The 15,310-nt window shown below is 41.6% G+C and overlaps 1 protein-coding gene across 4 annotated transcripts in view; it reads left to right on the top strand.

Moving 5' to 3' along the window:
• The window catches only part of DOCK4 (dedicator of cytokinesis 4), a 427,767-nt gene that overhangs the window by 275,502 nt on the left and 136,955 nt on the right, over positions 1-15,310 (top strand). For all 4 annotated transcript variants that reach the window (XM_047694527.1, XM_047694528.1, XM_047694530.1 and 1 more), the window contains exons 17-18: positions 10,101-10,257; positions 15,127-15,224. In XM_047694527.1, the coding sequence (XP_047550483.1) occupies positions 10,101-10,257; positions 15,127-15,224 (255 nt within the window). The remainder of the gene's footprint in view (positions 1-10,100; positions 10,258-15,126; positions 15,225-15,310) is intronic.

The following is a 15,310-nucleotide window of genomic DNA, read 5'->3' as shown; positions in this document are numbered from 1 at the left end:
TTTAGGAATCCTGTAAGAGTAATACCTGCGTCAGGGGTGCTGACACATACAATGTGCCAGCAAAGATTTCCTGAATGAATGAAGGAGATACAAACAAAACTTTCCTTACCTTTGAATTATTGCTAATAAAGTGAGTGTCAGTGCCCAACACACCACATCATTTGTGCTGGTACCTGTATGGATATGTATGTGCCTGTTTCTTGAATCTTTTATTTTCTAGTTATTTGTTCAACACATTTGTTGGCCACAAATGACAGGCACTGTTCTAGGTACTGGAAATGTGGTGACCAAAACAGTTCAAGTCCATTCTGTTTCTGGCACTTATGTTCTCTCTACTTCAAAAAGGGACTTAAAGATGCTTACAATGATAAAATATAAAGAAAAAAATATCTTCAAGTAATTAATAAAACAAACAGAGGAACTCAGTGTACTAGACAGTTGAGATGATCGGCTTATCTGACTATTAGGTGGGAGGTGCCTTTTGTGAGATACATGACAGGCAATGTCTTTAGCTACAATTTTCCAAAAGACGTAATGGTACTTTGTGTGAGGGTTTGTGATGCTGCCTCTGTGTGGCATTAAATCTTGACTCCGAAAAGGCAGGACTAAGTTAATTAAAACTGAACTCCAGTGTCCCAATAATGTATAGAAGGATGAATCCCTTTTATATGGCACATCAAGCGTGGGCTTTCTCCCCTGTGGGTTAGACAGTGTTGGGGGCAGGTGCTTAGTGTCCAGTCAAGTCCAGGTTGACCCTTCCAAATGAATACAAATAAGACCAAGATTCATAGTTGGCGTTTAAAGACTCCATATACTTAAAGTGCCAGGAGGACAGGTAGCAGGCCTTGCTTCTCTACAGAAGCACTTCAGAGTTCAACTGGCATTGATTCCCAGACAGAGAACCATTCTACTCTGATACCAGAGGACTGTCGGGTACATTTTAGCAAGGGTAAAACTTTTCCCAGAAGCAGAGCTTTGAATCTGCTCAGACCCTTGTATGAGTTTTCATGGAGTATTCAGAATTGCAATCCATAAAACATAGGAAAATGTGTTTATTTGAGCTTAAGCAATTTAAAAGGCAGGTGTTCCCAGTGATATTTCTCAACCACAAAGAAGGCTCAGGATGGTGTCTGTAGATGGTCTAATTTTGGGCAGACCTGCTTTGAGGAGACCCATCAGGATGCATCAGGCCCACAGAAGAACCCTGAGTAGCTGTGTTATCTTGTGTTTAGGGTTATTCAGTGTTGCTTTTTTGAAGAGGTGTGGGATTCTCTCCAAGTATAACAACTTTTGTTTTTAGTCTAGTAGGTGCCATAGTTTTCTTTTTCATAGTATTGAGCCAACAAGTTCAGTTTCAGCCTGAGGCCACTTGTAGTGTAATGATTATAAAACCATATTTTGAGCATAATGCTTATCCTTCTTCTGCCATGGCAGGAAAACTCACAGCCTGCTGATAATTGCAGCCTTGAATTTACTATTTTTTTAAAAAAGTAGGAAATGGTGGGGGGGAAGGAGGAGGAGTGGTTTCAAATCATTGAGTAGAAAAGATAGCCCATTTAATAAGTAGTGTTGAGATGACCATGATGGGTGTTGGGGGAAAAGAAAGAGCTGGATTCCTACCATGCTTCTTAGACCAAAACAAGTTCCAGATTAAAGGTTAAAAAAAAAATACAAAAAACTTGTAAGAGCCTTAAAAATACAACTGGATATTTTTATGATTTTATACTATTGAGGAAAGGAGGGGCTTTCTAAGAATGGCTCACATGTTAGAAATCAGGTACAAAAAAAAAACCTTTTGACTACGTAAAATTTAAAACTTCTTATTTTTTTTTTTTACTTTTTTTCTTAAGATTTTTATTTATTCATTTGACAGACAGAGATCACAAGTAGGCAGAGCAGCAGGCAGAGAGAGAGGAGGAAGCAGGCTCCCTGCTGAGCAGAGATCCCCATTGGGGGCTCCATCCCAGGACCCTGGGATCATGACCTGAGCCGAAGGCAGAGGCTTTAACCCACTGAACCACCCAGGTGCCCCTCAAACTTCTTATTGATAAAAAACCATCATAATCAAGGCTGAGAGACACATGACAAGGTCACAGAGTTGCAACGCAGCTTACAAAGGGTGATTGTTCCCAGTTGGCCATGAGTTACTACAGATCAGCCCTGACAAGAGCTGTTTACAAGGTTTTACCATTCTGCCTACCCCACCACTTCCCCTCTACTTAGCAGAGAAACAGAAACCAACAGACAGGAACTTTCTTAACTTCCCATGCTCTCTCCTTTGCCACCTGCAAACTTACCGGCATCCTTCCCTTTCTTCCTGCTTCCTGTCTCAGACGATGGGCCAAGACTCTTCTCCAAGCCTGGTTCTTTCAGGATCCCCCTCCCTCCTGACTCCCTGGAGACCCCGCTCTTCCCATTGTCCCCTCTTCCTCCTGTAACGCTAGCTGTTTCCTTTCTTCTGACTGTATTCTTTCAGATGATGGGCCCGCTCAAGCCTTTTTCTTAAAAACAAAAACAACAAAAAACTTTTCAAATGACCACTCCCTCCCCCTTCCCTTCCTATCACCCTCCGTCTCCATGAAAAGCTGGTCTTCCCTCACAGTCTCGACCTCCTTGCATTCCATTTCCTCTTCAGGCTATTTCTGTGCCCAAAGATCAAATGAACTTTATCCGTTGAAATCACTAGTGCCCAACCTGGGTCACATAACCCTTGTTTTATTACTTAGCATGAGAGAAATTAAAAGTGAAACACCTAAAAAAAAAAAAAAAGAAACATCTATAACGTTTTAAAAATTAGAAGTAAGCTGATATGCTTAACTTAGAAACATGCCATGCTGAACAGAAAAAAAGTCTAAGGTAACTTCATAGGTGGACTTGGTCGTAGCGCTGAAGGCTATTAGTGGGACGTCCAAAAAGCCCTTTCAGTCTTACGAATTATACCAGGACATGGTCAGTCTTCCGAAAGTGGCTAAAGCCACTGGCCACTTTGAGAATCTTTCCTTACTTCTTTGCAGCATGTAACACCATTGATGACCCTTCCTGAAAATCCCACATTCTTTGGTCTGTTGGACGGTTTTCTCCTGAGTTTCATCCTTCTTTTCCCTTTGAGGGCCCTTCTGTCTTTTTCCACACCTTACACGTGGGTGTTACCATGGATTTCATCCTTGGCCATCGTCTCTGACTCCTCTGGTCTCGGACCGTCTCAGCTACTTCCATGGGTTCGCTCATCACCGAATCTCTGTTGCTGATGACCACACTGGACTTTCAACCCTGAGTTTTTACCAGCCTCCTGACCATCCACAGCTGGCTTCGCCACAGACACCTCAAATTCTGCAGGTCCCCATGGGACCCTTCCTCTTCGGTTTCTCCTGAGAGGTCTAGGGCAGTTCCAAGGCTTTTTTGTATTGAGAAATCCCATGCTCCAGACTTACTAAGGTCTATATCATTGTCTGAATATACCTGTACTAAAAAAAAAAAATAAAAATAAAAAAAAAGGAGGTTATTTTTAAGATATTTTAGACTTATAGAAGATTTGGAAAAAAATAGTACAGAAAATTCGCATATACCCTTCACCTAGCTTCTCCTTATGTTAACATCTTACGTAACTACAGCATATTTATTGAAACTAAATTAACCTTTGTGCAGTACCTGAATTTCATGAGTTCTTCCACTACCATCATTTTCCTGTTTGGGAGTCCAGTCCAGCTTCCCACATGGCACTTCATTGCCCTGGCCCCAGAGTCTCCTGTATGTGCTTTCCTTCTCCCAGTGCCTTGATAGCTACCATTTCGTCCACAGAATATGCTTTTTCCTGCCTTGCCTGCTGGGTGTGCCTCTTCTTCTCTATGAAAGTCAGGCAGCCCCTTCCCCAGCCCCCTGGAACCCAGTGGCCCTTATCACAGCTTTGTCATGGGTATTCAGGTGCAGGGGTCAGACATCTCATGCCCTCAGGGACAGGGACTGTGTTTATTTCCTGCGTACATTCTTAACACCAAGTTAAAGGACTGACAAATAAGAATTTAATGAACTTTTAATAATATCCTCCAGGATGGCTAATCATACTGAGAGAGTCCCTAAAAGAAGGTGTTGTCCTACCACAGCTGTTTAAATCTGGTTGTGATTAACTGGTAAAATACAGTTCCAACTGGACTGTTTAACTTACTTTATTTTAAAAATTTAACTCCGTACTTTCTGCAGTACAAGAATTACAGACCCCTTAAGGTGATTAACGTATGACGAATTTCTGTACCAGTGTATTTCTGCATAAAATTTAGCTGCTCATCGCTTGGTCACACAGTTTGTATTACCGCAGGTACCATATTTCTGGAACACTGCTTGTGACTGACCATTACAGCTCTCTTTGACATGTCTAAGACAGTTGGTCGACAAGCTGGCCTGGATGTACCATCCATTGTTTTGCCAACTGGTTTGTTTTTTTTTTAATTTTTTTAAAATGATTTTATTTATTTATTTGAGAGAGAGAGAGAGAGAGAGAGAGAGCATGAGAGGAGAGAGAGATCAGCGGGAGAAGCAAACTCCCCGCCGAGCAGGGAGTCCGATGTGGGACTTGATCCCAGGACTCCAGGATCATGACCTGAGCCGAAGGCAGTTGCTTAACCAACTGAGCCACCCAGGCGCCCCTTGCCAACTGGTTTTAACCCTGGGCAGAGGAACAGACCGTGAGCCAAGAGGTATCCTCTTAAAGCTCATTGAGACAGCACCACGGCTTCCCAAAGCCTGCATTTAGTTCTTCTGTGAGAGTCTGAGCACATTTCTCCTGTCAGGTCTGATTTCAGTCTCAAGTGTAGTAAAGCAGAGGGCTAGTTCTCAATTCTTCCTCTCTAAATTGTAATAAATTAACTTCACGCCATTTTGAGGTGACTTGCACAGATCCCAGCCTATCTGAGGAAACACAGAATATTGTCCTTTACTGTGGCAATGACATTGTTTTGTTCCTGTAATCCGGTAGTGGCCTCAAGAGGCTATGGTCTTGTTTCTATGATTCTCATGTCCTCATTGCCTTGTTCCATGTCTGCCCCGGATGTGATGGAAAAAAGTTGTCCTTATACCCAAACCAAAGCAGTTGTTGGGCAAGTGTCCCCAGAATGCAAGTGCTTTGTGTTTAACCGCTCATCTAGTTGAGGGGTGTAACTGGATCTTGGTGTGGTGACAAGACCACGCCTCTCGTGCGTGCACTAGAGCTCTGCGGAATGCCGTAGTGTCAGTCAGCAGGGGTCAGTCTCGACTCACAGGCCTGTGGACACGCAACCCCGACTCTTCCGTACCAGTATTTCCAAGTATCACACAGGCAGTGCTGCATATCGTTTTCCAGCTTCTTACAGTGCCTTAATGGACTCTTAGCTTCAGAGTCGGGGAGTTGGATTGTTCATTTCCATTTTCTCTCCCCCTTACCCTGCTTCAGAGTTGTACTCCCAGCACAGTCCCTTCTCCAACCTGGCTGAGGAAGGCCTGAGGGATTTACTGCTGACCCTTCCTTCCTCACTGCCTGGCTTTTGCTAATCATCTGTGCATGTCCTCATAAAAGGCGGGAGAACCTCCTTGGCTTCAGTGTTTGGTGATACCTGCCGCTGCCCTAGAGGTCTACTTTCTGGAACACCACTTCTCTTCAGTGCTCCCCAACCCAGTTTCTCTACAGTTGTTTCTCTTTCATCAAATGAAATGACAGATGATCTCTACTTCACCTGTTAGGTCCCTAAGCTCCAGTGTCTTGCCTTATCTGCTCCTACTTGGCCTTGCTCCCCACTGCATCCAGGGCATGTTACCCTCCTCGTTCCATTTGTGGTTTCAGGATAGAGCCCAGCCGTTCCTGCTGTAGGGCTCGTGGGCGGATTTGACATGGAGCCATTTCAGCTCCACAGACCACTCTGAGCTGCCTCCCAGGGTGTCTCCCACACACAGACCTTTATTTTGGAGAAGTGAACCTTTTGGTTTTTCTTAGCCTTACCCACCATTCAATATGTTACCTGTAAATCAGTAAATATTTTTTGAATTATAGCAAAACTCAAAACTTGGTTAAAACAACATTTGAAGGAGATACTGTTCCACAGTAGTTTTGAACACAAACCTGCGTTCAAATCCTGACTCTGGCACTTACTAGTAATGTCATGTCGGGCAAATCACACAGCTCCTCAGGTTCCAGTGTCCTGCCTCTTGAGGTTGTTATGAGAATAAGAAAATGCACATAAAGTGCTTTGCAGGGCCTGATGTGTAGTAAACCATCCTAAATGGTAATTGCTTGGATTGCTTTTAAAGTCTCCAGTGTTTGTATGATGTGTTAAGGACGTATGCTGGGAACCTCAGAGAACAATAAGAGATGTGCTATGAGATTTTTCCGTACAATTTCTCAAAGCCACTGCAGTTTTTCAGAAATAGATGAAAACCTCCAAATCTAACCCCATACCTAGCATTATCTCCTTTGACTCCTATTGGACCCCCCACCTAGGAAAAAAAATCAGTGTCAAAACTCCTGGCAAATGTTATCATCAAAAGATTCACTGAAACCCAAGAATGATTATGTGCTTTTCTTTACTGAGTAGGTGGGTAGAATTCTCTTCACCAGTTCTTTCCTGATGAATACACACACACACACGCACACTTACATGCACACACACCCAGTATTCTTGGCAGAAGATCTTGAATTAACTTTTGTGTCCTAATAAATTTATGTTAATGGTTATGTTTACACTTGACTAAGAGTGATAGACTTGAGCTGTGGGAATTGTCAAGGTGTCAAACCTCTGACAAACTCAGATGCTGAGGTCTTGACTTTCCCAGGCTGGAGGAGAGTTGAGGTGAACCACTGCTGGTGGCGCTCATGGGGCCACGATGAGTGACCCAGGAGAAGGCAGCCAAGTCTTCTAGTCACAGTGCTCCCTAAGGACATGACACAGCCATCATGTCTTCAATCACAGAAGTGGTCAGGCCATGACTACCAGTGGAGCTACATGACCGTAGCAAGCAGAAATGCTAAGAATGTGCCAGAAGGGCTCATCAACTAGGCCATTATTTGATGGGTGGGGGAATAAGAGCTCTATCTATAGGAGCAGAATTTCTGTGAACAGATGGAGCATAGCATACTAGGTCCAGCTCCAGCTCCTGAAGAGAAGGCTTGGAAATAGCTGGACAGTATGTCTGTTGTGTCACAGTAAGTGGTAGTTAGACAGATGGAGCACAAGTCAGGCGAGGGCCGGCAGACCAGACTGTGTTCCTGACCCCGCAGACGAGATCTAGGCAGGAAATGGGGGCAGGGTGGGGTGCTGTAACTCATGCTATGACTTGGGGTGGTCCAAGCCCTGACACCAAGAGCAAGACAGGAGGGGATAGCGTTCGAGGGTTCCAAAACGTTACTTTGCCTAAGCACTTTTTCTGAAGAAGTCATTTGAAGTGTTTACTTGGCAATGATTCTCTAAACCATATACGTGTCATTCATGCACTCTGCTGTCTCCATGAAGTATCTCCCAATAATAAAAGAAAGCATTTGGAGTTGTAACACTAGAAGAGAATTATAGAGGCTGTTTATCGTGTTTATAGGTACTCTTGTTACTGGGCAGGTGTGCTAGTAAGAACATCTGTAGTCATCTGATTCTTTTTCTCTAAATGTGTTAGGTCTTTCCTAAAGATTTATTATTTAAAATTTAAAAAATATTCTATGAATCACACACCGTACTCTAGAATGCCAGAGGGATTCTGTGCTTAAATTCCTGCCTGTTACCAAGATGCTAGCCTTGAAGATATTTAAAGAAATAAAGTTCATGTGAGTTTTAAAACTTACATTCAAAATAACCTGTTATAGTAGTTCTATATCTGTTAAAATATTTTTCAGAACTGTAATTTAAAATCACTTTTGTTTAAAGATTTTATTTTTATTTATTTATTTGAGAGAGAGAGAGACAGTATGAGAGGGGAAATGTCAGAGGGAGAGGCAGGCTCCCCGCTGAGCAGGGAGCCCAATGCGGTACCCGATCCTGGGACTCCAGGATCATGACCTGAGCCTAAGGCAGTCGTTCAACCAACTGAGCCACCCAGGTCCCCCTAAAAATCACTTTTATCATTACCAAGAAGTATAGAGTTAATTCACAATAAAAACATAATTCTCTCATTATCTGGGTGTTGTTAACTCTTAATTCTCTAGTATATATCCCTCTAGATATTTTTCTGCATGGATTTTTTTACCCAAATGATATTATAGAGCAGTTTTAGGTTTATAATAAAATTGAGAGGAGGATATAGATTTTTCATTTGCCTCCCTACTCACATGAATAGCCTCTCCCATTATCAACCTCACTCACCAGCATGGTACCTTTTTTTTTTTTTTTAAACCAAGGACGAACCTACATTGACGTATCATAATCACCCAAAGTTCATAGTTTACCTTAAGATTCATTCTTGATGTAGTACATTCTGTGGATTCGGACAAATGAGTAAAAACATATCTCCATTATAATATCACAGTCCCCTAAAAATCCTCTGTGCTCTGCCTATTCATCCCTGCCCCACTGGCCTCTAGCAACCACTCATCATTTTACTGTCCCCATAGTTTTGCCTTTCCCAGAATGTCCTATAGCTGGAATCATACAGTCTGGAGCTTTCTCAGATTGACTTCTTCCACTCCTTTCACTTTCACTTCTTTCACTCTGCGTGTCTTTTCGTGACTCCAGAGCTCATTTCTTTTTAGCACTGAATAGTGTCCATTGTCAGATGAACCACAGTTCATCCATTTACCTGCTGAAGGACATCTTCGTTACTTCATAATATTCACATTTTGTAACCTACTTTTTCAATTAATGATTTTCTAATCATTAATGTTTTTAATCTCATCTAGAACCTAAATCAGTGTATAAATTTCAAAAACAAAAGAAAACAAAAACCTCTTTTCAGCAGGTTGATCCAAATCTGGGACCAAATGTCATATTTAGCTTGGATGCCGGTTCGTCTAGACCAATCCTTTTTTCTTAAGACATTGGACTTGAAGAGACAAACCCAGGCATCCTGCAGAAAGTGCTGCCTTCGGGGTTTTTCTGGATGCTTCCCTGTAGTATTGTTCAGCATGTCGTTCTGTTCATTGTATTGACTGTGAAGTGGAAGTGAAAGCTGCTGTTGTGCTAGATTCAGTTCAGCATCTGTAGTAAGAATACATTATGGATGCTGTTACGTGTTTTTGCCCTGTCCTGCATCGGTATAACGACAACCTGATCCCCCTCCACCATGTGCATGTGGTTATATTTGTCCCCTTGCTTCTGGGATGTCATAATCTGTGTGTCGGTGCATTGGCATCAAAGAATGTCCAATTCTTTTTTTTTTTTTTTTTCAAATAATCTTTACACACAACGTGGGGCTTGAACTCATGACCCTGAGATCAAGAGTTGGACTCTCCACTAAGTCAGCTAGGCATCCCAAATGTCCAGTTTTTTATCCAACGATTTTCCTGCCGATTTTAGCATTCCCAAGTGACAACCTTTAACTAAAGAAAGAGTTACATTAGGAATATGAAACTATATATTCTAAATCTGTAATTCCTTTTACATTTGTTAGCTGGTGTCTTCTGTGAAGTAGAGATTTCTCTCTCATGGTAGGACTCTTAGAGAACCCTGAAAAACAGTTTCCTTTAATTGCCAGTTTTCAAAATAAGGAGGTGTTCAGTAGCAACCTCAGATGAGATGTTGGAAGAATTTAAACATTTTTTTTTAAATGCTGTGGTCACTGCAAATATGATTTCTTGTGCACTTCCTGTGTATCAGGCACTGTGCAAAAGGCTTTATGGAACCTAACTCTTACGACAATATACCGAGATTTTAGAGATAGAAATAGTGATCTTGCATGGCCAGATAATGTGATAGAGTTTCTTCTGGGAGAAATAGCAAAACTGGGATTCGGACCCAAGTTGGTCCCAGCCCAAAATCCATGCTCAATTCCTTCTCTCTCTGTCTTTGTTGTATTTTACTTAAAAGCCAAATTCTATTTGTAATCCTGTGTGGAATGTTTCCCAGTTCATAAACAGTAGAAATGGAAATGATGCTTAGTCATTTTCATGAGGTCTCTTATCCCTCCCTTTTATATTTTGTTTTTAATATTTTTAACAGTGTGAAGAAAACACAAATCTTCAGGATACTACCCGCTACCTCAAACTTCCCTTTTCCAAGGGCATCCTTCTTGGAAATAATCATCAAGCCATTAAGGCCACAAAGGAGTCTTTTTGGATAACATCTTTTCTCTGTTCCACAAAACTCACACAAAATGGTAATGTATCATGCTGTTTTATTTGAAAGCCCTTTTACTTAATCACTCCTGTGAATTTTGGTAGACACGTTTAATAAACACCAGTGTTATATTTAAGAACTTTGCACTAGAAAAATTGTTGATCCTTCTGTTTGTGATCTCCAGTGAAATGGAAACCTTTGCGACCCAATGGTCTGTTAATGCATCTAATTTAAAGATTTCAAAATCATCCCAGGATTGAAACCCAAGTGCACAACGCTTCAAAACCCAGCTGCTTTTTAAAAAGAGGAAGAGGGAGAGACAAAGAATACCACCATTTAATCTCTCTTGTTTTATAGCTCCATAAACAGTGCTAATTGTAGGCTTTGGAATAAGGCTGTTTTTCGTTTAATTAGCTGGATATTGCTTTTCTATTCTACCATACTTTTTATGTCAGTGATTGTTTACCAAGTTATGATTAATAAAACAAGCTCTTCTCCTTGGAAAATCGTCATGAAAACATCATCTGTAATGAGGGAAGGAAATGAAATATTTTTTAATTCTTCATGGTTGCCATATAAGGCTTCTGGCTAGCATTCTGAATGCCATAGTAATAAGTCAGATTCATTATGTTGAGAATCACTTTATAATAAGGTATTGAATCTCATAAAGTGTTCCTGTGCCTAAACATCAGTAAGTGCGATTAGTTCTTTCTTTGTGTCACAGAACAGCATTTGTAGAAGGAAACATATTTCTTCTCTTAGGACATGGCCTCAGAAAAAAAGTAAAATGTCGCATTATAATATTGACCTCTTTTAAGCTACCTTTCAGTTTCTCTTGCAGTGCTGCTATATATATGTAGGACTTTGGCAAATGATCCTTTCACATTTCGTTTCTCCCCTTCCAAAATTATTTTTGGAGAAATATTTTTCAAAATCAACTGCGTATTTTTAATACATTTGGTTGAAGGTAGCCATCGCCAAGTTAAGAAACATCAAGAGTTTATCTGTATTCAGTGATGAATGATTTTACTTAAATAAAAACTTCACTGACAGAACCAGATATAGTTTATAAAGCATTTACAACACCTCTGGTGTTATTTTTTATGGAGCCAGTCATCCCTACGGAGATTATGAAGATAAGAATATCAACCTGCTGTTGACTCCTTCAGACAAAAATTGTACTTACTCTGTGTGGATTAGTTGTATGTCTGTTACAGAGCCTAGGTTCACATTTAACCGATTGCCTCTGGTAGAATAATTTCAGGTTGTATTAGTTACCTCCTGCTGTAGGAACAATTACTGTAAACTTACTGGCTTAAAACAACAAACATGTATCATTGAGCAGTTCGGGAGGTCAGAAATCTGAAATCTTTTTCACTGAACTAAAATCAGGGTGTCAGCACACCTGCATTTGTCCTGGAAGCTCTAGGGAAGAACCTGTGGCTTACTTTTTTAGCTTCCAACGGGGCTACCTGCGTTCTTTGGCTCACGGCCTCTCCTCTGTTTTCAGAGCCAGCAGTGTAGCACCTTGACATGGTTATGACCATCTTCTGTGTCTTAAGGATCCTTGTGATTACTTTGGGCCCACTAGCTATTCCATGATAGTCGCCCCTGTTTTAAGACCTTTAATTTAATCACATCTGTGAAATCTCTTTTGTCATAAAAGGTAAACATATTCACAGGTACCAGAGATTAGGACATCAACATCTATGGGGCCGCTGTTCTGCCGACCACACAGATAATCCTAGCAATAGCTTATCTCCCATCAAAGTATTTGGCCGACTTAACCTTTTCTTGTTCTCAGGTTTAGGTTGTTAGACAGAATTGTGAACATAAAACAGAACCAAATCCTAAAAACTAGAAGTTGCTGCTTTGTAAAAGTGGAGAACATTTTCAGGTAGATATGGGTAAATAAACATATTTAGAAGTCATTATATTAAACATCTCACTATGTGAAGGACAATGCTTGTCTCCGTTTTGGACACTGATAAGTGCTTAATTATCATTTGGGTTTGTTTAACCTTGTCAGTGTAACACAGCTGGGAATGAACCAGGCGATAAATACTGTGTTTCAAAGAGATGAGAAGGAGGAAGGAGGTTAGTTGATCTTTCTGGAATTTACATGCTAGACACACGTTTCTGTGTAGAAGTAATCCAGCTCCAAATTGGAATTAAATTGCTTTGTATTCATTTTACTCAAATTGGAAAATAGACAAATCCCATTTCCATTACAATCGGGCATTTAGCAAGTGATACGGTCTCTAGAAATAGTTTCTTACAGCAGATTTGCATTTCACAATCCCTAAAGTGAGTCTCTGCACTGATTCTGTGCTCCAGTATTGTTCAGGGCTAGTGTTCCAAGGCCGGAGCACCCTGCCGGACATCAGGGACAGCCAGATCGAGGAGATACTTTAAGCTTCTTGAAAGTAGGGATCAGAGAATAAATGCTTTTACTTATTTGTTTTCTTCCTTGGGCTGTTAAACACAACTTTTAAAAAAGTTTAAAAACAGTGCTTAAATTTAGCCTGACAGTTAATTGTACAGTTGCTGACTTGCCCACGTCCCCTTCTCCCCCAAATAATGGGTGGTTCATTCAGTCTCTTCCTGAGAGTGTGATTTAAAATTTTTTAAAAAGTAGGGATTATGTCATCCATCTATTTTCTAGCTCTTGGTAGGTCAAACCTACAGTATACTCTTAAATGCTTGTGGAATGGAATGCTTAAAATTTGCATTTTCAGCAATAGGTCATAGCTCCTAATTTGCAACTAACCTATCTTCAGACAGCAAAATAGAGACCTAGGTGATGACAGTTCTGACTTAATTCTGAGCACTTTGTAAACATGATTAATTACACCCAGAAGAACATACGGCTTTACTCTTCCTTTCCTCCATTATGAGCAGTCAAGAGATTCATCAGACTTTTTGCAGGAAAGGTCCACAGCCCCACCTCAATCTGATTGTCTTGGACCACTGTCCTCTCTTCTCCAGCTCTCCTGATGACAGTGCTGTTCCTGGTTTCCCACTGCTGCCTCTGGGGCTGCTACCTCCTTCCTCCGCACACACTCCTCACACTGGGCTAGGCCTTGGACGCCTTGCCCTGAGGGGCAAGAAAGAGAGGAGGGAGACTGAGTGAGAGCTGGAGTGGAGGTGGAGTGGGAAGTGAGGAGTAAGTGGCAGGGGTCATGCGCTGGGGAACTGTGAGAGAAGATGCCTGGGCAGGAAGGCTTCCTGCGGTAGGATGCAGGAAATAAGAAGTATGTGGGAGGGAGGCCACAAACAGATGGGAGAAGAATGCGGTGCTCCCTCTGCCATGGCAGGTCTCCCTCTGTGGAAATATCTACTCTTCTACATGTAACCAGTCATTTTTAAAAAGGTGTTCCAATCCTACCTCCACGATGTCTGAGTTAGTCATGAATACTAAACACTTTCAGGTTTTTCTGCTATGGAAAGCACCATAAATTTCTCTTTCCAAGTCATTATTTTTCAAATTCCCTCATTTTTTCTAATTCTAAACCATCCTTTTATCCCTGTTTGATGTAGATAAATATTTCTATTTAAGACTAAATTTCTTACTTTTAAGTCCTTTGTGAAGTTTTTCTCTTGAATCTGGCTGAGGTGAAGGTTGCTTCTCTCTCCTCTGAAGATTCTTTTGCTTTTTCTCATCTCTCTTCACTACAGCATTTTTTTTTTCATCGCAACTACTTCTTCCTCGATTTTTTTATTTTTGTTTTCTTCAGGTTTTCGTTTCCATGTTGGTTTTTCTGTCTTTAAGCAAGTCCCATTGGGGTTTCTCCTGAAATGCTTTCAAGTGGAGTTCACACCATTAAGCCTGGGAAGTCCTTCATGGCTTCTTTCTTGGCTGTTCTAGTCTTCCAGCCCCACTGAGCCCGGGAAGCCAGCTCCGCCAGGTTCCCTTGCTCTGTGCGCTCCTGCACACACACAAGCCTTGTTGGTTCTTACCTGCTGTCATTGGCTCCAGACGCCACTGTCTCCCTGCTCCCTCTGGACACTAGTGAAGCTAACTAACTTTTGCCCAGAAAAGCCGAGGGAAGGATTTTTTTCCCTCACCGGGGGAAGAGGTTCTCCGAGGACCCTGGTAGACTCAGGCCCACCTCTTGTCAGTTTCGGAAGGGAAGGAAATGGAAGACATGGTCCCTGCACCTGCCCAGAATCTGGGCTGGAAGATGAACATGACGTCCAGAAACTGGCCCTCTCAAGTCCACGGGCTCACTAGATGACCCAGCAATTGACCAGACTTGTCATCCTTGTGCAGGGGACCTTCTTGTCCTGCCAAGTTTGGGTCACATTGTCAAGAAGACCTTCATTGCCAGGTAGAATTGGTTGCTGGGCAGAGTGCTGAGTGCTGGGGGCACAACTATGGATAAAGCAGGTTTCTGACCCTCAAGAAACTCCCACTTTGGCAGAAAAGGATTCAACAAATATTTATCAACTGCCAACTATCTGCCTGCTCTGTACCCATGCTGGGATACTAACTCAGCATGTTGGCTTTTTCTTTCTTGGAATTTACAATCTAGTAGGCACAAAGACAACTGAAATAGTGAGGTCAGCGCCACTGTGAGGTGAGAGCACGAAGCAGCGACAGTTAGCTCAGTCCAGAGGTTTTGGGAAAGAAGGGTTTCTGGATGAAGCAACAGCTAATCTGGGAACTGAAGGGTAAGTAGGAGTTTGTAAATCAAGAGCACTGGGAAGAGAGAAATAATTAGAATACACTGTAATATAATAAATGCTGTCTTAGAGAGCTAGTTATGGTCTGGGGGAACCTGAAACTTGGATGACCAGGAGGGTTAGGCAACATGTATAGAGGACTCTAGCTTTTACTGCTGAAACACTTTCATGTGAGAGACAATTCTCTGCTAAGGTGATTAACCTTCTCTTTCTTGTTGGAAAGGTGATATGCTTGATCTCTTGAAATGGAGAACCCACCCAGACAAGATCACAGGCTGTCTCTCTAAAATAAAAGAAATCGATGGCTCAGAGATAGTAAAGGTATATGGTGTTTTGTTATCTCTCTTGGGAAATTCATGGAATAAAGAATATTTGGAGGGGAAGGGCAGATGATATTTTCCTTATTA

Source organism: Lutra lutra, chromosome 11, assembly GCF_902655055.1.
Source record: "Lutra lutra chromosome 11, mLutLut1.2, whole genome shotgun sequence".
Classification (NCBI taxonomy): Eukaryota; Metazoa; Chordata; class Mammalia; order Carnivora; family Mustelidae; genus Lutra; species Lutra lutra.
This window is presented reverse-complemented; position numbering and strand designations above follow the sequence as displayed.